Source organism: Aedes albopictus, chromosome 3, assembly GCF_035046485.1.
Source record: "Aedes albopictus strain Foshan chromosome 3, AalbF5, whole genome shotgun sequence".
Classification (NCBI taxonomy): Eukaryota; Metazoa; Arthropoda; class Insecta; order Diptera; family Culicidae; genus Aedes; species Aedes albopictus.
The window spans coordinates 292,767,444-292,793,123 of record NC_085138.1 but is presented as its reverse complement, the minus strand read 5'-3'; the positions used below and the strand labels follow the sequence as shown (position 1 = coordinate 292,793,123).

The window sequence follows — 25,680 nt, the reverse complement described above, 5'->3', positions numbered from 1 at the left end:
CGTAATCGTTCTTTGAAGACGCTTTAAATAAGCGTCCCTCACAAAATAGCCTTTTTCATTTTTAAGAATTGCGCTAAACTGCGGAGGGAAATTTTCTTGATAAAAATAATTTTCCTATATCATGAGTATTCTGAAATATAATATATTTGCGCAAAAATAAAAGAAAAAATTGAATATTTTCCCACAGTTTTCGCAATTTTAATTTTTTATGAGGTGTCCAAAATTTTAAAAACATATGTGTAATCTTTGAGATAAAAGTCCAAGTTAAATGATTATTTTTTGAAAATCAGAACTGCCATTCTGCCACCAAAAATGAAGTTACGTTTATTTCGAACAGAATATTTTTAGGCAAATGTGAACGTTTATAGTTAATTTCCGATACAGTCCTTATTATAGGTAAAGGTAATTTTAATGTCCATTATTATATATGAGGGGGTTAGAAGCAAAGGGGTGTAAGTGTCAAAAATCCAAGTGACCTTTCGAGTAAATGAGGTTTAAAGTTTTTCACCATTTTTTTTTTCATTCCATACAAATTGTATGGAGCTTCAAAATCGACCCAGTTATCTCCGTTTTATTGTTATTTTTCTAATCATCGCAAAAATAACCTTAAATGAGTTCCTAAATGCTTGAAATGTGAAGTATTTATGGATATGCTCTGCTTAAAATCGACAAAATCGTCACTTACACCCCTTTGATTCTGGGCCCCTCATATTAAATTTAAAATAATCTTAACATTAACATGGGACAATTATGCGTTCATCGGCAATATAGTAATGGGCACTTCTGATGAAAATTGTATTCCTTGAAGATGTGGTAGTGCATCAATATGTTGTTTTCATTATTGACCAATCCAAATTCCTGTGTGGTAGTGGTTTGTGTTCACATTTCCCGTGTTAATCTATCTGTAAGAACTTTGTAAACATCTTTTGTTCTCACGTATATGGATAGGCTTGCATTAGGTTTCGTGAGACATTTTTTGGACAACTCAATATCAATGTAGTAATGCGAGTTCTGCATCGCAAACTGAGGCTCGTTTACAAACATTCGATGTCCCACCGACCACACACAACGAAAACGACCAACTTTAGTGTTTGATAACACAGCTGTATTTGACAGAAACGTAATCATTGGGCCGGCCCAGGGTTGGTCGGTGAAATATCGATAAACAAAATATTCATTACCTATTTATTTTGCTAAAATCAGGATACTAAAAATTCATTTGTGAATCAAAGTGGTTGAACAAAAAATATAAAGCCGGAAGAAGAGGTAGGTAGATATAATAGTACTAACGAATTAAAAAACTATTATAACAACGCCAGGTCTAGTCATCTTTTCTGAAAATAATAAGATTAGGGTGCTCCGTATGGTTTACACAATGCACCAATATGTTGAATTATACCTATTAACCTCACATGTTAAATGTTAAACATCACCAGTCGAGACCCATGATGTTGCATCATGTTGGATCTAGAACGAGACGTGCTTTTTTGCATTTTGTTTTATTAGATGAAAAAATTGTCTTAAACTATGTAACTAATGACGTTATAGTGTATTGTGATAATAATATTATTGTTTTTGGTATACATCCCCCACTCGCATATCAGTCCCATTTGACTTTTCATCCCATTTGAGTTGACGTAATGAATCGACATCATTTTCAACGTAGGTACTTCTAAAACCCATAATATAAATTGCGGATTGTTATGTCAATGTGCGAAAAAATACCAAATCATGAGCGTCCCATATTGAAAGTACCCGCATAATAGTCCCATCATGGATTTGTGTACCCTATGACACAAAACTGAACAATTTGTAGTAAAAGTGCGAAGTAATCTGTGAAAATTTCGAGATGATCAAAACATTTTTCAAGACATGGCGATTTTTCAAAGTTTTACATAAAAACGAGTTGCTAAATTTCAAACGCTACTCACAGCTACTGCGAACTATTGCCCCACTTTCGAGCCTTCAACAATGTTCATTTCTGCAAGTAGCACAAGTAGTGTTTTTGTTCATTTGAACACACCTCTCGAACTACTATGGAATAACGATTCTCCAACATCAAGAGGTTATGAGATTCTTCTTCATCCTGTTGCTGAAAATTCTTATTTCAAAAGGTCTCAAAATTACACCAAAACAGATATAAACACATATTTATGCATAACTCTACCACAACATAACGAAATCGTTCCAATTTTTATTGCCGAGTAACTGATCAGATAATGAGTCAAACCCATACAGGTTTGCTTGGGTTCCTAACTCAAGAGAACACTGCGAACTTTTGCCCCTTGCGAAGTTTTGCCCCGCATTACTCTACGTTTAGTAATTCTAGTCAAAAAGTGAGATTTTGAGATTTTATTATTGATGTTGTTTCTCTCTTGAAAATGTTAAATGCGTGAGACTATCTGTGGTATAAAATGTTTGACACAAATGTCGGGTCGCTTTGTGGTCTTCGACGAAGATTTGCGACTTATCTAAGGTTATATTTTAACGTCTCCGGTTACATAGTTTAAAATAAAAGTATGTCTGTGATGAGAAGAATGCAAAAAAAAGTTTTCCCATACTAAATTTCAAACGCGTTCTAATTGCAATACAGAATACGGAGGCTCAACCAAGATTTGCATAGTTGTTTTGGACGCTATCGACCTATCGGCCATTACTATTTTAACAGTAACAAGCCCTCAAGACTACCATAAAACCTGCTGAATAAAATCTTTGCGGTTTAATGACGGTTCTCAAAACCTATTTGGACTTAAACATGTTGCTAGAGATGGTAGATCTTACTCCGTAACGTACCATTTCAAGGTGATCTACCCACGTTACGGGCAAATTAATAAAATCTTGTGAAAGTCGCTTTAAGAACTAGTTTTTCAAAAAGAAGAACAAGCCGAATGGTGCAAATCTCGATAATAAATTGATCCATTAAAAACTCTCATTTTATAATGAATTACACATAATCTCCTTCTTTCAGAATATCATGGGACGAAAATGTTGCGTGCCAAAATGTAGCTCCAACTATGATGCGGTGCTACGACAAGGTCAATTGACAATCAGCACCTTCAAATTCCCAGTGGATAAGCCACTACGAGATCGCTGGATTAGAGCAATAAAAAGAGATAAGAACTGGCAGCCTGGTTCCACGGCGTCCATTTGCATACATCACTTTCAACCGGAGGACATTTTGCGCTACGATAAACCGGCCAAGCTGAAACCGGAAGCAGTGCCATCGATATTTGACGAATGGGCAAAACAGGGATCGATTGTCAAGCGAGGTCGCCCGAAGAAAATTGGACAAGAATCGGAAGTTGTGAAAACTTCGGGAGACTACGAGGATTCTTCACATGAGGAATGCATCCATCCTGCAGATGATGTTATGGAAGAAATGATCTTTGGGTTTGACCATTTCAAACGACTCATACCGGAAAAGATTACCAACGATGATTGGCATTATCATCAAAGTGATAAAACATTTCACTTTTATAACATCTCGGAGCAAGATACCGACAGTGCCATTCGAATAGAAAATAGTATAAAAGTGTATGACGATATGAGAATGAAGCTATTCTTACGGGATGTGAAGCAAGCAGACGAGAGTCTCAAATGGATTCTTGACCACGATATGAAACTTCGTCGGTGGTCACAATTTGAAACCGTTCTGCAGAAATACGATCCAAAAGTTCACCAGCTAAGAGAATCCGTTCAGGATAGTCAACATGGAAATGAATCGCACACGCTAGATCAAGATGATGATGATTTTCAACATTTCGAGGAAGAGTATCTTGATCAGTCAGAAGATGGAGAAGTAGAATTTTTGGAAATAGATGAGGATAATGAAGTTGATCCTTTCGGCGAAACTAGTAAAAACCCTCTTAGCATTAGGAAAGATCGCATGCAAGAGCGTGCGGAACGTAAAAATGTCCGGGAAATTGCACGAAAATTGAAAAGTAGCAAGTACAAATGTTTTATCTGTGACCAGGATCATCAATCGAGCGAAAATTTCGAGCGACATTTAGCTGTCCATTCGGACATGTTGCCTTTCAAGTGTGATCGATGCGTGGCGGAAACAGTGATTATCAAGACGCTGGCTTCGTTGAATAAACATCTTCTAATGCATGAAAAACCCCTGCAATGTCGATCTTGCGATGTGAGATTCTCCAGTTACAGCACACGTCTATTGCACGAACAAAACAGTCACCAGAATCGAGGTCCTTTTACGTGCGAAATCTGCGGAAAGATATCTCAGTCGTTGCGAGGCCACCAACATCACTTTAAAGTACGTAAGCAACCAATTACTAATCAAATTTAAAGATAGTTGAAACACGTCAATAATCAATCAAAATTACTAAGAATTTTTCGAAGCATGTACACTGTACAGGCGTCACAGATTTTTCGAAAAGGAATCATAATTGTAGATGTAGATTTTCGAGAAATTAAATAATCATTCCACAAAAAAGTTTTTAATTTTTTTCAATTATTCAAGGATTTTACCAATCAGTTCTCAATGGATTTCTTTTGCTATTTGACAAGAAATTTTTACGAAGATTTTTGCCAAAATTTATCCGAGAATTTCAACAACGTGTTTGCTGTGTTGTAAAGGGTTCTACTTACGGAATTCCAGTAATGGGTTCTTTCAGAGATCAGACCGAAAACTGAATTGTTTTCAAATTTATCTAAGTTCTCAAAGATTTTGATACAATTTAATTCCACCAACATTTTTAATTTCAGATTCCTCATTTTTTTTTTTGTTTTCCACAAAATACTTAGTCAATAGTCTAATCACTTACAAAGCTCAAATAAATTTGTTTTATTTATCGAGTGATCACACATGTAATACCTACTTCAAAAACATTGTGTTGCATGATTCTTCTATAATTTTGAAATTGTGATAAATTGCATACATTTTTGTTCATGTATTTAATAGGATAATCTCTTTCCAGATACACACCAACCCCGAATCGATGAAATGCCAGCTGTGTGGGAAGCAACTTTCCTCTGCTTATGAACTTAAGCTGCACATGCGAGTACACACCAAGGAGAAACCGAACAAATGTCCATTCTGTCCAGCTTCTTTCAATCGCATATCGAATCTGGTTGTCCATAAGCGTCGTTTGCACGGTACCGAGAGGCCATTTCGATGTTTAGTTTGCAAAGACATGTTCGCATCGAACGAAGAATTGAAACGACATCTTGCCACTCACGATTCGGAACTACTCAGCAATGCTAAAAAGACATCTTCCAGACAGATCGGGATATCTCAACCAACTGAGAGCGGAAGAGATTACTACTGCAAAGCTTGCAGTAAACTTCTACCTAATGCATCTGCTTATCATTCCCACATGAGGAAACATCGCAAGCAGTATCAGTGCAGCTATTGTGGGATTCGCATTGGACAGTTGAGGGATTTCATCGATCACGAGAACACCCACACTGGGAAGCGTCCCTACAAGTGTGAGGTGTGTTCGAAAACGTTCAAGACCTCGTCCACCTACTACGGTCATCGAGTGGTTCACACCAAAGAGAGGCGGTTCGGCTGCGAGGTCTGTGGGCGACGCTTCAACCGTCTGCGACATCTAACCGTCCACAAAAAGATGCACCAATCGTCGCAAAGAAAGCACGAAGATTCCTTTGTGGCACAAGTTCAAAGGGTCGTTGAAACGGTGGACCCGCAGCAGACGCCTTCAGTAGAAGCTTGCGGCCAGGTTACTATTACTGTGGCAACGCCAATGTTGGACCAGCCACAGCAGATCCCTCGAGTGATACAAACGGCCGATGGAAGTGAAGCGATCGTAGTAACGGCTGATATGTTGAGCTCACGAAATTTTATCGTTTTACAGCAGTCGGAAAACGGAAACAAATCGTGATAATAAAATATTAAATGACGTAACTTATTGTTTCTTACTAAATAAAACAGAAAAAATACTCCTTCGCTATAGTATAGTCAATAAAGTCAATACTTTTCTAAATTGATAATGCCTCACTCGATGTTCCGATTATTAATTTTCGGCAATTGTATACTTCACCTTTACCATTATAATTGCCAACGCAATGTTTCATAAAATAAAAGGCAAACTTGACTATCACGCCGAGGACCTGGGATCGAATCCCACTCCCGACAAACTCGCAAAATGTGAGTTCTTCCTTCGGAATGGAAGTAAAGCGTGGGTCCCGAGATAAACTAGCCTAGGGCTAAAAATCTCGTTGATACAGATAAAAAAAAATAAAAGGCAAGAACACCCTTCTAAAGAATCAAATAAGAAAAGTAACCCCGTAAGTTTATGCAACGCGTAATATACAGGACTTGTTGGTGTCCCTACAAGGTTGATAAACTACCAGAAGAACTGCAAATTTAAAGTTAGTGAAGATATTGAAAATTGCTATCCTAGTAACTAGCGATAATGTTGCTACCAGTCAGATAGAGAAGCCACACACGGAGAAAAATATAGTCATGTCAATCATATTACGGTCCCAAACAATTATTTGTGCATTGACTTTTATATAATCCTATTTTGAGATTGTATCACGCATAATACAATAGGTCGAACAATAATGGAAGCTTGAATTAGCCAGAATTGAAGCATTAATGAGAGCAAGACATATGGTTCATTCAATCATATTATGCTTATATCAACAATATTTGTGGTTGATGGTTTGACAGCTCAATTATTCTCATGGTGGATTGAGGGTTGAACTAACTATATCAGATGGTTGGTTTAAGCATATACTGAGCATCGTTCAAATTATGTTTTTTCTTTTAGTTTTAAAATCATTCAAAGCCTTATATTTAGGATAAACACGGGGATAAATTTATCGTTATAAAGTACCTATTACGGATAGAGCTTTATTGGCCTGTGATACTCAACAAAGTCCGGGGCAATTCATTTTCCACTACAATGCCTTGTTTGCTTGACGTGCTCAGTTTTAAGTCATTAAATTTCATTCCCGTTGGCTGAAAACGTAAATCATTGAAACAAGATCAGAAGTATAACTTTAGTTTTATACATACCCACAGATTTTGAAAGAATTCAATAGAATTGAAGTCGTCTCTTAGAACAGCAGTCGCCATGAATTTATCAACTTCTTTGTGACTAAATAAACAGCAGCCAAGATTGTTCAAGTAATGACATATATTCTTGGTTTAAGCATCCCATGGTTGATCTTCAGAGAGGTTGATTCAAACTAAATATATGCCTGGTGCAAACATCAAATCATTGTGAAACAACCATTTAAAGAAATTACATCAAGAATATATTTGAAGTTTGGTAGAACTGTGGGAAAAGTTATATCAATCAGACAACATTTCTGTCCGTGCAAAGAAACAGAAGTCACACTCCCATCGATCACCTTTTTAACGGTTGATTCAAATATTCAGTATACTACCCAGTATACTACGTACCTATTTGAGCTCGCATAGTTTTTTTTTCGAGTTTGACGTTTGCCCACTACCGCCACCTAGTTTATGGTTGGCCAAATTCAGTACTTTTAGCATTGGGCGAACATTTAGCAAAGAATGTTCGATATGTTACGTCTGTTCGTCTGTAATACTACTGTACTATAGTATAGTATAGTATAGTATAGTATAGTATAGCATCGCTGGCAACGCTTTTGATCCTGTTTGACGTTTGCTCACTAACGCCACCTAGTGGTGGCCCGGCCAAACACAGTACGTTTAGCATTGGGCGATTACGTTTTTCGTGACGATGTTTTCAAATGAAATTCGTGTTACGTCTGCTTTTCTGTGGAAAAGCTTTTGTAGGTATGAATTGGAGCTTTTACTGTCTCCGTATTTTCCAAATGTTTGCATACGAAGACTATGTTCGCGTTACATATTATCGTCGCACCACCAAATCAAAGCCGTCGCTTGAAGCACATGCGAAATTGCAGCTGCGAAGTTAATTTGAATCTTTTTTTTCTGTTGCGCATCATTAAGAACTAGAATATGCACTAAGGGAACGTCCATAAATTACGTCACGCTTTTACGGGGGAGGAGGGGTTCACTAAAGTGTGACAATCCTTACAAAAATTGCAGAGGTCTCATACAAAAAGTGTGACATAGGGGGGAGGGGGGGTTGAAAATGGGCAATTTTTGCGTGACGTAACTTATGGACGCTCCCTAATCCAAATTGAGTTCGACATTTCTAAGTAGGTTAAAAATCAATTTTCGCATGTTCGATCACTCCTGATTTCGACCAAAAGCATAATAAATAATAACACTTGTTTCGCTGATTCGTACCACATTCATTGTACCTAACCCAAAAAAGAAATAACGAATTACTTTTTTTCTTTTTTTTTCTAAGGTTTTAGCGGCACGCCGAGGGACGTAGAAACCTCTCCCATCATTGTGCGCGCAATCGTCTCGCGTCTATGGGGCTGTCCATAAACCACGTGGTCATTTTTTTGGGACTTGTCAACCCCCCTACCCCCCCCCCCCCCCGCGTGGTCATTAGTCCATACAAAAATTTTTATTCGTCCATACAAAATGGACATTGGCCGAACCCCCCCTCATGACCACGTGGTTTATGGACAGCCCCTATATGGAGGAGCACGAAGCGTTTGCGGGTTTGCGCGAACAACGACAGTTCACTAGGCCTTTGTATAGGATAGAGAACGTAAGCCTTCAGAAGCAGTTCACCAGCCGTGCACGGAGCATGTCGTCCAGTAAGACACTGTTGCGTACTGACTCAGAAGGTTACGGTAGAAGGTGTGAAAGTTTTGGTTTTGTTGTATGGTCCATTTTGTATTTGTTCTTTTGTCATGTCAAAGTTTAAAGCATGTTATTGTTCAGATAATTGTTGTGCCCTGTAATTCAGTAATCTTTGGTGTGTCTATTATCTGTTAGATAGTCGATGTGTTATGTCCGTTTTTGTTGATCCTCATTTTAGTACTATTTTTATTTTTGAAAATTGTATTTCGTCCACATCCCAAGCACTATCAGCGTCGGTCCAAACAGCTCCAAACTATAGAAAAGATTTCATACAATCAATCGAAAAACGTAAAAATCTCTAATTTGTTATAAATAGGTTACGTTAGTCAAAGTCGAAGTAGTCAGTTTTTGTCGATTTCGTCAAATATGCGTCTTAAGTCTTGATCACCCGTTAGCTTCGAATCTATAAGCAAGCATTTTTAAATGCTGCACTTCTACACTAGTCGTTTACTCACAAAACTACCATATATAAAAATAATGAATGTGAAAATTAAATCACAAGTAAATCTGAATTATAAACGAGCAAATTGAATACACGATATACTACTAAAAATTGCATATTTGAATTGATTGTTAAAAGTAACCGAATAGTGGAAAGCCCAGACAACAATTCAAAGTCTGCTGACTCCAAAAAGGTTCTAAGATTCGTCACAAAACACCAATGTTTCCATTATAATTCATAACAACTCTCAAAACCCTCCCAGACTCAACCGACTGGAACTGTTTTCTGGGTATAGAAACTACTAAGCCCTAGCAGGTTCCTCCTGTTTATCGAGCATTTCTGATAAATCAGCTATACTCCAACTGTAGCAGCCGGTTCGCAATGAACCGTTGGAGGCGCATTAAAGAGTTAAAGGTGATATTTTCATTACAAGAATTACAATTAACTTCCTTCACTTTAATGCCGTCAAACCCTGTGATCTTGGCTAGGGCAAAAAAGAAATAACGAGTTACCCAATTAAAAGTATCAAAAGTATATTACACCCTGGGAATGTATTTCGGATCAGTGAACTACCCTGTTATGTTATGTTATGCTAAATTTATTGATACCAATCTAAGTCACAGCTAACGAAATGTAAACGAAGACCTAGCACGACGGCAAGATACTATCAAAATAAATGCAATCAGACTTGTACACGTACATTTTCGATGGTGACACGTTTGTTCTATCAAATAATATGTATAGACCACGATGAATAGAACAATTGTGCCGAACGCGGAGCCGAAGATTAGAAACCCTATACATTTATCGTAATACTACTACTAATCTCTTATATGTAACTATTTTGGAAGCAAATCCTGAGAAACTTTCGAAAACTTAAGTACCGTTGCAAATAGACCGCCAATACTAGGCAGATTCTAAAATGTCGTATATGTTTCCTAGAAAAAAAGGAAAACTAATGGTAGACAAGTAGTGTGAACTGGTTTGGCTACTACGGTACGATTAGATTACGAGAAAGCGAAATTCGACACTATTAGTTACCCAATAGGACGCTCGAGTAACTTCTATTTCGATTGTAATTCAATAAACTTATCTCGAGGTTTTCATTGCTTGATCTTCCGTCGATTCCAAAACGAGAAAAAAATAAACCTCAGAAATGTATATGTTTGACATACGTCAACGTATACACACATTAAAGAGCAAGCTACCTATAAAATACAAAAGATACATTACGGCAGACAACGATTATAGGTAGCACGTTGGTACTGTATCATGCTGTTGATCTCCAGTCGCCACCCTGACGTAGTGCACGCTCATCGTGCCTGTTTATATCATAATAATCCCAGTGCACCACTAGGGTTATTACAATAATAGTTCAACTAAAAAATAGTCAAATATTCATGCAACTGAAAGCTTCAGTTTAAAATTTGAAAAACCTGGTACCTTCTTAGTCGTGAAGGCACCTACGAAAAAAAATTGAAACCATTTTCCAATACCGACAGGAAAACAAAATACTGGCGAACATCGAGACGAGACAGACGGACGATCTTACAAGATAGGCGTGTCAATAAACTAAAAACTACATTCTCAGTGATGGTGATTATACGTGTTACCTTTGGCGGTAGATGGCGGCCCATTGGAAAATCCCGCTCCTCCAAACCGATTGCTTTCACTAGTGGACGCCGAAGAAGATGCGTTGCTTCCACCAGGACACGAGCCATTTGGACTGGACCTAGGGAAAGAAAAACGTGAAAAATATAGGTATAAAATTAAAAAAAAATTCTGTTGCGACGAAAAACTGCACATATCAATTTGTAACATTGTAAAAATACTTACACCAATTGAACATGGGCGACATTCTTCAAGTGGGCATTAACAGCCAACGCAACGGAATCATTCACTGAAAGTTGTAGGTTTTCCTCGATCTTTCGCATTTTTTTGTTCAGATAAACCTTCAGCACTTCGTAGTGGTATTTGCAGCTGCCATGTCGTTTCCTTTTCGAAGCCACCGAGGCTCGTTCTAGCTCTTCGACTGCCTTCTGCAGTGACGATTGATCTTCCAGCGAGGAATTTAACTGCATTTGGGACTTTATCGTATTGAATTCATCTCTTGTGACGAACGGAATCTCGAGCGATTCCATGAAGTTACTCATCTCGTCGTAGTCTTTGTTCATTTGAACCGTACCTTTTACCAGGCGATTCATCAGTTTGTTATGATGGATGTAGTTTTCGGACGATCTAGTAATGATCGCTGAGCACTTGCTGCACTTCATGGCAAAAGTGGAATAACAGCCGCTCACGTACTCTTGGTATGGTTTCAGAAGACCACCCGGGCAGTGCTTCGAGTGCATAAACTGTGAATAAGCCGCCCACTGAAGGAAGTGATCGATTTCAATGATGCGATACCCTTTGAACTTCGGTATGTCATCGGCATCCAAACCATTTTGAAGGACGTGCGCCTGATGTGCTCCGTTTGGTGACATCCCGGGAGCTGCCTCCGAACCCCGTCTGTGCGAAATGCGCGCATTCTTCTTCGGATGCGATGTTCCTGCGTAAAAAACAACCATGAAATATAGCTGCAACTCTCAAAGAATTCTAAAACTTACTTGGTCCCGGAGTTTTCCTTCCTTCCGGAACACTTGATTGAGCCGGATTGCTGATATCATCTTTCCGATGTAACTGTGAATCATGCACTGATTTCCTTCTAGTGATCATGATCGAAAAAATATCCGCACTTTAGTTGCAAAGAATCTGAAGTCGCTCTATTCGTCTCCTCCGCCACCCGTTGTGGCGCTTAAAATTCCACAATGGCCGAGACGCGTTCTGTTTTGCTTTGACTATTCACTGAACATGGATTTTTTTCATTTTTCAAACTAAATTGGTCGAACACTGACTCGTTACAGCACAAATACTCAATAACTTGCAACTGTTGCAATATTTTGAATGAAAATATTACTTAAATTATGTTCCTCCTACAAAGAAGCACTTTTTTTTCTGAGGCCCAAGCGCATCGAAGCAGAAAATTTGAGAAAGACGACTGTAAATAAAAATGGATGATGAAAGAATAAACGAAAACAAAAAGAAGACAAACAAATAACTGTCAAACAGTTTTGCGCGATGATGATGGTGATGATGACCACACGGAAAAAGGACTTTCGAACTTTTTTTGCGCAGTTCAAAAAAAAAACCAAGCACATAAAAATATTTATCTAAAATTGAGTCCTTTGAGTACAAAGTATACTTTTGTGTTTACTTTTTTAATCTTTATCAAGGAGATTTTTATCATAAGGCTAGTTCGTCGCAGAAAGGACCCAAGGCTTTGCTATAGCTTTACTTCACTTCCGAAGGAAGAACCCAAATTTGGTGAGTTTGTCAGGAGTGGAAATCGAAGCCGTACCTATTATCGAATAGTTATTTTTTGTTTACTTATTAATATTATTAAATACGATTCATCTATTTTTCCTATAAAGTATTTTGAAACATAAAACAGAATTATATTACGCAAATGTGGGTAAAATTTACCGAAATTTTTCTCCTACACAAGTATCCATGTTTGAGTACACTCAGAAATGAAAGAAAACTTTGTTCGATTTAAATTTATACCTTTTTCGTTTTCTCGTAATTTACACTTTACGTAGTTTAACAAGTATACTTAATTCGCCTAAAAAGTTATACTGTGTTAAAATAACGCGAGATTATTTAATCCAGTGTATTTAACCACGGCGAAGGAAACATATTTTTTTTTTGTTACGGGCCAACAACAGTTTTCCACCAGCAAAAAGTTGAAAATCTAAATTTTCTGCAACGATTTCACGACGAATTTTCAAAAATAAATGGTAAGTGTTGATCGCGAAGTACTTGAAATGACAATTTGAGTAAAAATTAAATGGGTTTTAGTTTCAGGCTGCATCAAGAATAACCTAAGGAGTTGGCAGTGCTGTGCAAAGATTTGCTGTGCTGGATGTCCGTAAAAATGTAAATAATTTATTATTCTTCTTTTGAACATTACTTCCCGGTGCCCGTTTGCTAATAATTGAAGATTTTTCTTAGGTACTACCACAGGCAGATCGGGCAACGCTCAGTATGGCGCCCAGAACAGCAAGTCACAGAGTGTCGCCGGAAACATTCTGCCTTATACGTGGATCAAAGTGGATTCCGTTTCACAAAGAATGTTCAGAGCCAGAGAGCGGAGAGGTCTTAATTAATTGTATGTATTTCACTGAATAAAACTTAACTGATTGTTTCATTTCGTCGCAATGATTGTTGAATTGTTAAAAAAAAACAAAGCAAAACAAATCTTAATCATTTTTAACTAAATCACGGTTAAACTAGGCACGGTATACCATGGTTATACTAGAATACGTATATATTCAAGTTATACTAGGCCAGTTTTTTCCGCACTTAAACTAGGCTGGGGTCAACCAGGCGAATAGTGATTTAGCGTGGGATGTATACTATTTAGTATAGATTTTTTTCTGAGTGTACATACTGACTGCACTCAGCGAAAAAAAAAACTAACGGAATTCATCAAAATACCTTATGAAAATTTATTGTGCTTTTGAAAAGAGTAAAAAAAAATCTCAACTGATGCAGACTGGAATGGGTCTATGAACGTCGGGATCACCGAGCTCGTGTTTATTCCTCACGGCTACAGTCTGTTTATAATACAGTCCCGCAAAGAGTGAAACCAAATCTACCTATCGAACTGTCAAATCGACTACCTATCGAGCACGCCAGCAAAATTATGAAAACAAAACCTGGCGAAGAAGAAGAACAACAATCTAAAGAAGTCGTCCTTGCGTGTCTCTATATGTTCGATTACTTGTAAAATGAACAACCCTAACAATATGAGCATCTCTAGCACCTTCTGTGCCGAAACACGAATTCTACACACACACCATGTATCTCTCCAAAAACATGAATAAAACAAGTTCTGTACAATCATTCAAGTGAATCGGTCGCGTTTGATTTTACTCTCGAAACCGAATGGCCGAGACGCCCAAAAACTAGAAAATTACAGTCCACTTTAGATCGGAAGGAACATTGTGGTCCTTCAACAGCCGGATTTGCAAAAAACCGGTGGATTTCGATTACCGTACCGTGTTTTCCCGTGAAAACCAAGACCGAACGCTCCTCCGCCGCGATTGATCGAGTGGTGATGCGCCAATCGGCGTTGCAAATGGCGGTCGCGACGAGGATTGAAATTCGATTTGAGCATTCGTCCGCTGCTACCGGCCGGGTGTAGTGATCCGTTGGCTGCTGTTGCACGGAACGGTCACCTCAGTGAAAAAGATAAACGATTCGTGGTTTGGGGTCACCCGATAGTGGGTGTTCCGTTAGCCAGCCCAGTGAGAAGAAGATTGATTCCGGTTGAGCATTCGTCCGCCGCTGCCGGCCGAGTGTAGCGACGTCAGTCGCTTCGAAGAAAACGATTGTGAACATCCATGACTGGTGGATGTGACGCTGAGTCGTCGCCAGTGAAAAAGGAAGCCCTAACTGCACCAAGCGATCTGAGGCTGAACCATCGCGAGAAGAAGAAAAGTGTTTAGTGTTCGATTGGTGGATTTTCTTTTTGCAAATGGCGGGTAGTCGGTGTCGGCAAGGGCCCATATAGCCGAGGCGGTAAACGCACGGGTATTCAGCATGACCATGCTGAGGGTGACGGGTTCGATTCCCGGTCGGTCCAGGATCTTTTCGTAAAGGAAATTTCCTTGACTTCCTTGGGCATAGAGTATCTTCGTGCCTGCCACACGATATACACATGCAAAATGGTCATTGGCAGAGGAAGCTCTCAGTTAAAAACTGTGGAAGTGCTCATAGAACACTAAGCTGAGAAGCAGGCTTTGTCCCAGTGAGGACGTTACGCCAAGAAGAGAGAGAGAGAGAGAGGGTAGTCGGTGTCATGTAGTTCGCAACAGTGAAGATATATGCTACACCGCCGCCTAAGAAGGACAAAATTTCGAGAACGCCAATAAGTGAACAAAAAGAAGCACAAAAACGAAAAGAAGAACTCGTGAAGATGGAAGAACAACTGAAAGTGCTGGTTCATCAGAGAGGGGCAGTGAAAGGGAAGTTGACGCGTGTGCAAAGTGCTTTGCGACATAGTGATGAAGATCCGAACCCGAACATTTTGAACGTTCACTTCCTGCAGCTTCACCAAAAGACGGTGGAGCATTGTTACCGCGAGTACAATGACTTTCAGAACAAGATTTATGCACTACCCCTCTCTTATGAACGCCGTGCTGAACAAACTGCAAAATACGTGGATTTTGAAACGCTCCACAACGACGTGGTCATCCGACTCAGTATGCTGCTAGAGCAGGCTACGAAGGCAGCGGTAGCTAACGTGGCTCCTACTTCCAAATTGGTCGCCGGTCCCACGGCGGTGCTCCAGAACCCTTCGCAGCAGTTGATGTACCCAGCCCAGCCCTACCTACCCCCGTTACAAGTCCCGCTGCCGACCTTCGACGGGTCATATGAGAAATGGTTTTCCTTCAAATCGATGTTCACAACGGTCATGAATCGGTACAGACAGGAAGAGCCGGCGTTGAAATTATACCACCTTCGAAACTGCCTCGTCGGTCCAGCTGCCGGTGTCATCGACCAGGATCTAGTCAACAACAACGACTATGATGCCACATGGTTGGTGTTGGAACAGAGATATGAAGATAAGCGAATCATTATCGACAAGCATATTGAGAACCTGTTTAACTTGCCAAAAGTTGGACAGGACAACGCGGTGAACATGAGGAAGATGATCGACGTTTGCATGAAGAATGTGGACGCCCTGAAGAATCAGCAGCTGCCAGTAGCTGGGCTTGGGGAACAGATGCTGGTGAACCTCATTGCTGCGAAGATGGACAAAAAGCTGCGTGTTGCCTGGGAAGCCCGTCAGAAAAAGGGAGTTCTGCCGACGTATGCTGCGACGCTGGATTTTCTACAAGAACAATGTCGAATCTACGAGAAGATCGACACGAAGTCGCCGACGGAGAGTGTAAAACCGAAGGTGGCAAAAGGCCACACACTAGTGTCAACCAGTGAAATGAAAAACGAACATAAGTGTCCAGTGTGTAAAGCAGCTCACGAACTTTGGAAATGTGAGTGTTTCAAGAACAAAAGTGTGAGTGAAAAATATGATGTACTGAAGCGATGCGGTGCCTGCTTCAACTGCTTGACCAGGGGACATCGAACCAACGTGTGTTCGTCGACACGTTCTTGTCGTGAGTGTAGCAAGAAACATCACACCTTGCTACACACCGAGGACGCTTCCAGGGCTGCAATTGCAAAGCCAACAGAATCCCCTGCGACACCGAAAGTGAAACCAACCGGCACTCCGAACGCCGGTAATCTATCGGGAACGACGACTCTGTGTGCAAGTGTCGAAGGGACGATGAAACAAACGCTGCTGTCGACTGCAGTGGTGTTGGCGTATGGGTTGTGCAGCACTCCCTACCCATGCCGAGTGCTCCTGGATTCCGCATCGCAAATGAGTTTTGTAACGGAAAGATTTGCGAATCTGCTGTCACTGAAACTGGACCCAGCTGATTATACAGTCAGTAGTCTGAACGGCAACCACACACGAATTCGTCGCATGCTGCGGACCACAGTAAAATCCTGCCACGGAGATTTTGCTGTCGACCTTGACTTGCTGGTGACTCCTCGTATCACTGGCGACTTGCCCGTGAAATCCTTCGATATTTCCGATTGGTCTATCCCAAGCAAAGAAGATTTAGCCGATCCAACATTCAACGAACGAGGACGCGTCGATATGTTAGTTGGCGCTGAACACTTCTGGGATCTTCTGCAAAATGATAGGATCGAACTCGGCCCGAATTTGCCGACTCTGACCAGCACCAAGCTTGGTTGGATCGCCGGAGGAGTAATTGCGAGCGACGCGCCAGTCGTTGCGCACACCTTCTGTCAGACTGCCGAGGATGAACCCCTTATCGAGCTTCTGAAGAGTTTCTACAGAGTGGAAGCATGTGACGAGATTCGCCTGGTCCCTAAGGCGGATGACGAGCGGTGCGTGGAACATTTTTCTCGTACTCATCAGCGCACCGAAGCGGGGAGATATGTTGTTCAGCATCCCTTCAACGAACGGAGGCACGAGCTGGGCGATTCACGCGAAATGGCGCTGAGGCGCTTTCTGAACCTTGAACGAAAATTGGACAGGCAACCGGAATTAAAGGAGCAGTACTCGCAGTTCATTCGAGAATACCAGCAGCTGGGCCACATGCGCGAGGTGCAGGTGGATCACAAGGAGGATCCCGGCTCGGTATATTATCTACCCCATCACTGCATACTGCGGCCAACGAGCGCGACGACCAAACTGAGGGTCGTATTTGATGGTTCTGCCAAATCATCTTCCGGAGTTTCCATCAACGACGTTCTGATGACCGGGCCAACCATTCAGAATGACCTCTTCGCAATTCTTCTACGATTCAGGGGATTTCAGTATGTCTTCACGTTGGATATTCCCAAGATGTTCCGCCAGGTCGACGTACACCCGCAAGACACGAAATATCAACGTATTTTCTGGCGGTATAATCGAGAGGAACCTGTGACCGTTCAAGAGCTAACAACGGTTACGTACGGGCTCGCGCCATCTCCGTTTCAGGCGACCATGGCGCTCAAGCAGACTGCTGTGGATCATCAGGACGAATTTCCTGGAGCTGTGAAGGTCATCGAGAAGAATACGTACATGGACGACATCCTTACCGGTGCTGATTCTATAGCAGCAGCTTGCCAATTGCAACAAGAAGTGACAGGTCTGTTGACAAAGGGCTACTCGATGCTCACAAGTGGTGTGCAAATCATCCTGACATTCTCCAAGATGTTCCTGATGCTCTGCGGGGCAACTCTTTCGAAGTGACGGACGATAACTCGAAAACGACAGTGAAGACGTTGGGCGTGACGTGGAATCCAGCCGAGGACTGGTTTTCCGTGTCAGTTTCCGAAGACATCATCGATGAATTGACGAGGAGAAAACTGTTGAGTCAGCTGGCAAAAATATTCGATCCTCTGGGCTTTTTTGGTCCGGTGCTCACAACTGCGAAATTGATGCTACGAGAGGTCGGTGAACTGCAAATCGACTGGGATGATGCGGTACCCGGCGAAATCAATTCTAAATGGCGAAGCTTGCGAAACGAAATGGTTCTTCTGAACGATATGCATATGCCAAGGTGGATCTCCTGGGAGGGGCCGCTTCAACTGGAACTGCACGGCTTCTCGGATGCCTCCGACTTGGCCTACGGGGCATGCTTGTATACGCGAGGAGTTTTTCCTGACGGTTCCGTGCGGATGAACCTGATTTGCAGCAAGTCTCGTATCCTGCCAAAAAATAAAGCAAAGGAAAAAGCTATTACGACGCCTCGTGCTGAGCTCCTGGCGGCATTACTGCTCGCCAAACTGATTGTGAAGTTTTTGGACGCCACTGAGTTGGAATTCTCATCGATCAACCTCTGGAGCGACTCCAGAATAGTGTTGGCATGGATCGGGAAGTCACCGCACATGCTGAACACCTACGTCTCGAATCGGGTAAGTGAGATTCAAAGCTTAGTTCCAAATTTCCATTGGCGGTATATACCTACGGACGAAAATCCTGCTGACCTGATATCCCGGGGAGAGCAACCGAAGAAGCTTTTGGCATCCAAGATGTGGTGGCACGGCCCGCCTATGCTGAATGCTCTTACCGACGCGGAGGAGGGACCAGAAATACCTGATGAAGAGCTCCCTGAAATGCGGACCGGAGTTGCACTGGCTTTGACGACTCCCGTTGGACGAATGACAATTTTTGACAGAGTGAGCAGCTTTACCAAGGTCGTCCGGTGCATGGCCTACTTGACGCGCTTTGCAAGGTACATCATGTCCAACAAGACGAAGGTGGTGAAGGGCCCGCTCGCGGCTGAAGAAATTATGAAGGCGATCCTGTTGATAGTGCGAATGGTCCAACATGAAGCGTTCCAGTCAGAAATACGTGCACTACGGGACGGTGCTGACACAAAGCATCGGCTGAATGGATTGAAAGCGTTCTTGGACAACGAAGATGGTATCCTGCGAGTAGGAGGTCGGATCAAGCGAGCCTTCATTCCCTACGACAGTCGTCATCAAATGATACTTCCAGCGAAGCATCCGATCACCGAAGCACTCGTCCGACATTTGCATCAGGAGAATCTGCACATCGGGCAGAAGGGTCTGCTCGGCATTGTACGACAACGCTACTGGCCGTTGAATGTGAAGGCCACGATTCGTAAGGTAATTCGGAATTGTATGGTCTGTTTCAAGGCGAACCCACTGAAAACGACGCAAATGATGGGTGACCTACCGTCCTACCGGATTCGACCAGCTCCCGTGTTCTCAAACACCGGAGTTGACTACGCTGGGCCGTTTTGGATTAAATCGTCTTCTACGGCACGTAAACCTTTCATCACTAAGGGGTACGTGTGCTTATTTGTATGTATGCAGACCCGTGCTATTCATCTTGAATTGGTCTGTGATCTAACGACGGATGCGTTTCTCGCAGCATTGAGACGCTTCACAAGCCGGCGAGGATGTCCGAAGACGATGCGTTCCGATAATGCGACCAACTTTGTTGGAGCCAAGACGGAGTTACACGAGTTATGGCAACTGTTCCAGAACCAATATGCTACCAAGAATATCATTAGCTTCTGCACCGAAAAGGGAATAGACTGGTCGTTCATCCCGCCAAGAAGCCCCCACTTTGGCGGAATATGGGAGGCCGGAGTCAAGCAGGTCAAACACCACTTGACCCGAATCGTTGGGGACCGGAAGCTGTCGTACGAAGAGTTGTACACCACCCTAACGCAAATTGAAGCGGTGCTGAATTCTCGACCGCTGGCGCCTTGCTCAGACGATCCAAGTGACTATACTGCAATAACACCAGCACACTTTTTGATCGGGCGTGAGATGCAAGCGGTTGCGGAACCATCCTACCTCGACCTGAAACCGAATACTCTGTCGAGGTGGCAACTTGTGCAAAGCATGCCCGCATAATCACAAACTGTAAATGCAACGTTTCTCATACTGTAGATGACCATTAGCAATTGTCATTTAACCATGTCTCAGACTATCGGAGACAACAGTAAGCTCACCATTCCATGTACATATTTGCCAGTTTGACAAATGGTAACCCGCCAATTTACAGTATGTGGAATAGGCGGTTAAGATAGGTTACCATAAAAAATCGGTCATTTTCCCGAACAAATTTTTCGCAATACAGTAAAGAATATGGCCAATTTACTATCCAGATTTTCGAACAATTCACTGCATAGCAAATGGTTAGAGAACAATTTGACCATAAATTTTCAAGGAAAACGAGTACTGTATACCGTATTGTGTTTATATAGCTATAAACAGTGCATTGTAATGTTTTTTTTAAATATTAGTACCATAAAAGAAAACAAAAAAAAATGAGAACAAATTTAACTATAATCAATGAAACAATTACTTTTATTAACCATGATAGACTCCATCATCACTTATGTCTAAATTGAATGTGTCCTTGGACCAACTCCTTCGTAGTTTGTTTCCCGCTCCAGCTTGCATACCGGGTCGCCATGGATGTTTACTGGATCGTCCGGATGTTGTGCAAATGAAGCGGACGTTGGTCTCCGGTAAGTATGCTGTCGATTATGAGAGAAGATTTACTGTGAGTTGGATGTATGCAACTTTTCTGTTATATTAAGTACTTACCGCTAACAGCACGTTAGCTGCTGGTCCTGGTACAATGCCCGATTTACTACGGCAGTTGTTCAAATCTGGGCTCTGAAATGGCTCTGAAACAAAATTGCCCTTTCAGTTGGCTGCTTCCATTTTTTTTCTTTGTTTTGAATGTTGTCAACACAAGCATCAGTCTTGGCATCAGTTGATTTTCATTAATTCACGAATACAGATGCGTACAACTATTTGTCACATTGTTCAACTTCAGTATCATATAATGAAACGCATGCGTGTAGGTGTGTTGCACAGAATATGCACAAACAGTTTTTCATAAGGTGAATTAATATTGCCACCATTAATTGCAAGCTTCCATCTTTATATCATTCAACAATATCTGCATAGTATAATATGATGTCACCACTTGGTATGGATTGCATAGACCGTGGTATATAGTTGAATGCGTTGCATCTTATATTCTTCGACATAAAAGCAACTATTAGTTATACATTAACAGCAACACATAGAAGAGATTTACTGTTTGGAGATTAAGGCAAACTGTAAATTTCTATGCGGGTGGTTCAACACTTTTGGAAGAGATGGACCGCGGAGTATCTGCCGGAGCTCCAGAATCGACAGAAGTGGTTGAAGGCGAGAAAGATCGAGATCAACGCTCTAGTGCTACTGATGGACAAAAACCTCCCACCTTTACAGTGGGCACTAGGAAGGATAACTGCGACACATCCAGGTGATGACGGCGTGACTCGCGTCGTTACAGTGAGAGTTTCAAGCGGAGCGGAGTTTAAGAGGGCAGTCACTGAAGTTTGTTTTTTGCCGTTAGACGAAGATAAAGATTGAAATGTGTATTTCAACCCGGGGAGTATGTTCGATTACTTGTAAAATGAACAACCCTAACAATATGAGCATCTCTAGCACCTTCTGTGCCGAAACACGAATTCTACACACACACCATGTATCTCTCCAAAAACATGAATAAAACAAGTTCTGTACAATCATTCAAGTGAATCGGTCGCGTTTGATTTTACTCTCGAAACCGAATGGCCGAGACGCCCAAAAACTAGAAAATTACAGTCCACTTTAGATCGGAAGGAACACTATATATACAGTAGGTTGTCCCAAAAATTGCACATGGTCGAAAAGCTTGGGGGCTCACCCTGCAAATGATAGCTAAGGGTGTTAGAAACAAACTTTTGTATGACGGCAACTTTCAGAAATGACGTTTAGAGGTCGCCCCGGCGAGATTTTTGAAAAATTGCCATTTTTCGTAATAAATTTCATACAAATAATTTTTACCGTACAAAAATTGGCAATACCCACTATTTTTATATTTTTTACAGCTTGATATGGATCCAAACTTCTTGGGAAAAATAATTTACGACATGTTTTGCAGGTAACTTTTTGATACTGAATTTTTGCATTTACTAAAATTTGTCATTTTTTGATATACTGTGCATTTTACCCATCATAAAAAGTATCTGAACCTAATGCTAATTTAAAACAATTTTCATGAAAAGATTGGAAATTTTATGAGGAAAAACTTTGCCGAAGACAGCATTGCGTTTTTTCTATCCGTTTTAGAGTTATTCACGATTTACTATTTAGTGAAATTTTGATTTTTGGGTATTTTTTAAAAAATATCACAAAAGAACTACCCAAAATCACATAAAAAGTAAAAAATCACGTACACTCATCAAGTTTTTGTCTTTTGTTGTACGTGGATGCTATCGACTGTTTCGAATTCACAGGGGATTTTTTCGGCTTTCAGTCTATTAAGCGATTAAAACGAAAGTATCTTTCTTACGCCCGACGTTTCAATGGGTTTTACCATCTTTTTCAAGGGTTCTGTAAAGGTACATTGGTTCTGTTACATGGAAATACAAAAACTTACAAAAAACTACAATCTTACAAGGATATTTTTCGTTTTTCGTCTGGAGGTTTGTTCTTTGCGTGAAAACTTGTCAGCATAGTATGGTTCATCAATTCCCTAAAACATCAACAATCAAAAACACTTTTTTAACAATTGGAACTACATAAAACAGATAAACAGTTACTAACTATCGGATTTTCTACACAGAACGGAAGACTGGACACTGGGCAACTACACTATTTTTCTTCGTCTTTAGCCTATGTGCATTTAAACGGTCATTTTGTAGTCATTATTCTATAAAAGTGTTATGGAGGAAAATAGTTATTGAATGCAAGTTCTTGTCATAAGTTATTGTGTGTCATTATCATTCAGGTTTGTCTGGTTATCTATTGTCTGTGTATCTGTGCGGTTTGCTTTGGTTTTTGTTTTAAGTGTGTGTAGAATTCCTGCATAAATGTTACTTAGATTGTCGCAATCGCTTCGCTTGTTCACCGTCTCGTTTGTGTTCACGATGTGGCAAACTTCCAAGATAGGGAGGGCAGAGTACCGTCGGTGACTATCGAGTATCTCTGTTCTATCTAGGGCAAAGCGATGGTTGTTATCGGCCGAATGCTGCAAGAGAGCCGTTCTCTCTTTTAGGCGGCCGAGTTCATAGCTGTTGTAGTTCTCATCATCGTTGTTGTTGTTTTCGTCAATTTCATTCATTAGCTTGTCCAGTTTGTTGATGTCACTCTTGTGGTGGGCCACTCTCTTCTTCAGGCTGGTTGTGGTGAGCCCGACGTAGCTGGCATCGCAGTTTCCACAGGGAATTTTGTAGATCACGTTGTTACGTTGCTCTTCTGGGATGCGGTCCTTCAGTTTTTGTCTTCATTGTGTTTAGGAATTATGGTGGCATCATTTATTGAATTTTTGTTTCCGTTGACAAATCCATTTTCTTTGATATAGAAAGGTACCTACTAGCGAGAAACTTTATCATTAGGTACCATTTTGAGATGCCTCAGTAGGCCATGGCATTTTTAACGGTTATGTACTGACAATGGTTTATACGAGCATAATACACAATCAAACGCACGGCACATTTTCTATATCATTCCGCAAAACATGCCGTTTTGGTTTTCAATGATGTTGTTCAAATCGTTGAAAGACATGAATAAAACGTTCTAGAAGTCCCTATCATTTTGATCAACATATAGGACGATAAAAATGACGTCACTTGTTTACATCCAAAACTGTTGTTAACCAATAATAGCCTACCTTGTCTTATTGTATGCCGTGTATGTGTTAAGGTAATCAAATTGTTCTAACCTTGGATAACATTACTATAACTCACTGGTTCATCTTATCCCACCCGTTTCAATTTATCTCGGTGTATCCTATTTTCGGTGTTGATAAGATAGTTCAAGTCAGTAAATGTAAAAAAGACATGCTCTGCTCTTCAGAATATCTTGAATTGGAACTTAGTATCTGGTATTCTTACGTAAGATGTTCGTAATCGCGATTTGAATTTGGTATGGATCAACGTAATTCGCCTTTATTCACTTTGCCACTGTTTCCTGGGCTGTTTCACTGTTCCATGACTCATACGTCTTCGTGTAGAAAACTAATTGAGAATATTGACAGGAAAGTAAGATAAACGCGAAAATATGGCTCAACATTTTGTGGAGAATATCTTTAAAAAATCAATAGACAGTACGAAGCTTGTCAAGGGAGCTAGCTTTTTAAGAAATCTTTGCTAGTTAATTTCTATATGAAGGGATTGAATAACAAAAAAAAATCAATTAATGATGCCACCATAATTCCATAACACAATCAAGACAAAAACTTGTTGAGCATACGTGATTTTTTACTTTGTATGTGTTTTTGGGAAGTTCTTATGTGGCATTTTTAGAAAAATACCCAAAATTTCAAATTTCACCAAACAGTAAATTGTGAATAACTCTAAAACGGATAGAATAAACGCCATGCTGTCTTCGGCAAAGTTTTTCCTCATAAAATTTTCTATCTTTTTATGGAAATTGTTTCAAATTAGCATTAAATTCAGATACTTTTTATGATGGGTAAAATGCACAGTATATCAAAAAATTACAAATTTTAGCAAATTCAAAAATTCAGTATCAAAAAGCTACCAGCAAAACACGTTGTTTATTATTTTTTCCAAGAAGTTTGGATCCATATTAAGCTGTAAAAAATATAAAAATAGTGGGTATTGCCAATTTTTGTACGGTAAAAAATATTTGTATGAAATTTATTACAAAAAATGGCCATTTTTCAAAAATCTCGCCGGGGCGACCTCTAAACGTCATTTCTGAAAGTTGCCGTCATACAAAAGTTTGTTTCTAACACCCATAGCTATCATTTGCAGGGTGAGCCCCCAAGCTTTTTGACCATGTGCAATTTTGGGACAACCTAATATACAGTCTCTACTCATGGCTACCGACACTTGAAGGTATCTTGTAGCTTAATATGCATAAAAGCCAAGTTGTGAGACGATTCTGCGCGTGATTCTGCGCCATAGATCGAACTCATGAAATTCATTCTAATCATTATGAACTATTTAAAGGCCGTTCCATAAGGTCGGCCCTCGGGTCGGCCTTATGAAAATCTTAAATATTATCGTCGCACCACCAAATCGAAGTCGTCGCTAGAAGCACATGCGAAGTTGCAGCTGCGAAGTAAATTTGAATCTATTTTTTCTGTTGCGCATCATTAAGCTAATTAAGAGCAACAATATGCACTATTCCAAATTGAGTTGCGACATTACTAAGTAGGTTAAAAATCAATTTTCGCACGTTCGGTCACTTCGCATTTTGACCAAAAGCATAATATATAAGTTTATTTGGATGAGTGCGCGCCCGTTCATCCATTAATGAATAAAGCCACTTTACCCATAAATATAATGAGTATGTGCACTTTTCGGCGATTATGAGTATACTTATATTACATTTAGGTAAGCTGACCTTAGCGTGTATAAACAAG

General features: G+C 40.5%; 3 protein-coding genes and 1 long non-coding RNA gene across 4 annotated transcripts; 3 read left to right on the top strand and 1 right to left on the bottom strand.

Moving 5' to 3' along the window:
• Positions 1–1,043: 1,043 nt before the first annotated feature.
• On the top strand, positions 1,044–5,881 carry LOC109406490 (zinc finger protein 880). The gene is made up of 3 exons (XM_029857654.2): positions 1,044–1,266; positions 2,969–4,270; positions 4,935–5,881. Exons 2-3 carry the CDS (start codon positions 2,975–2,977, stop codon positions 5,856–5,858), a joined length of 2,220 nt encoding a protein of 739 aa, XP_029713514.2. The 5' UTR covers positions 1,044–1,266; positions 2,969–2,974; the 3' UTR covers positions 5,859–5,881.
• Positions 5,882–9,717: 3,836 nt separating this feature from the next.
• Positions 9,718–12,205, bottom strand: LOC109406494 (uncharacterized). The gene is made up of 3 exons (XM_029857656.2): positions 11,747–12,205; positions 10,977–11,688; positions 9,718–10,872 (listed from the first exon to the last, which is right to left on the bottom strand). The coding sequence occupies exons 1-3, from the start codon at positions 11,853–11,855 to the stop codon at positions 10,728–10,730; spliced, it is 966 nt and encodes a 321-aa protein (XP_029713516.2). The 5' UTR covers positions 11,856–12,205; the 3' UTR covers positions 9,718–10,727.
• A 515-nt stretch (positions 12,206–12,720) lies between these two features.
• LOC109408554 (uncharacterized) lies at positions 12,721–13,389 on the top strand. Its single transcript, XR_002129815.3, has 3 exons — positions 12,721–12,976; positions 13,038–13,115; positions 13,191–13,389. It is a non-coding gene; the product is annotated as an uncharacterized LOC109408554 (long non-coding RNA).
• Positions 13,390–15,159: 1,770 nt separating this feature from the next.
• On the top strand, positions 15,160–20,153 carry LOC134290777 (uncharacterized). The gene is made up of 2 exons (XM_062857975.1): positions 15,160–17,944; positions 18,010–20,153. Exons 1-2 carry the CDS (start codon positions 15,160–15,162, stop codon positions 20,151–20,153), a joined length of 4,929 nt encoding a protein of 1,642 aa, XP_062713959.1.
• The last annotated feature ends 5,527 nt before the right edge of the window (positions 20,154–25,680 follow it).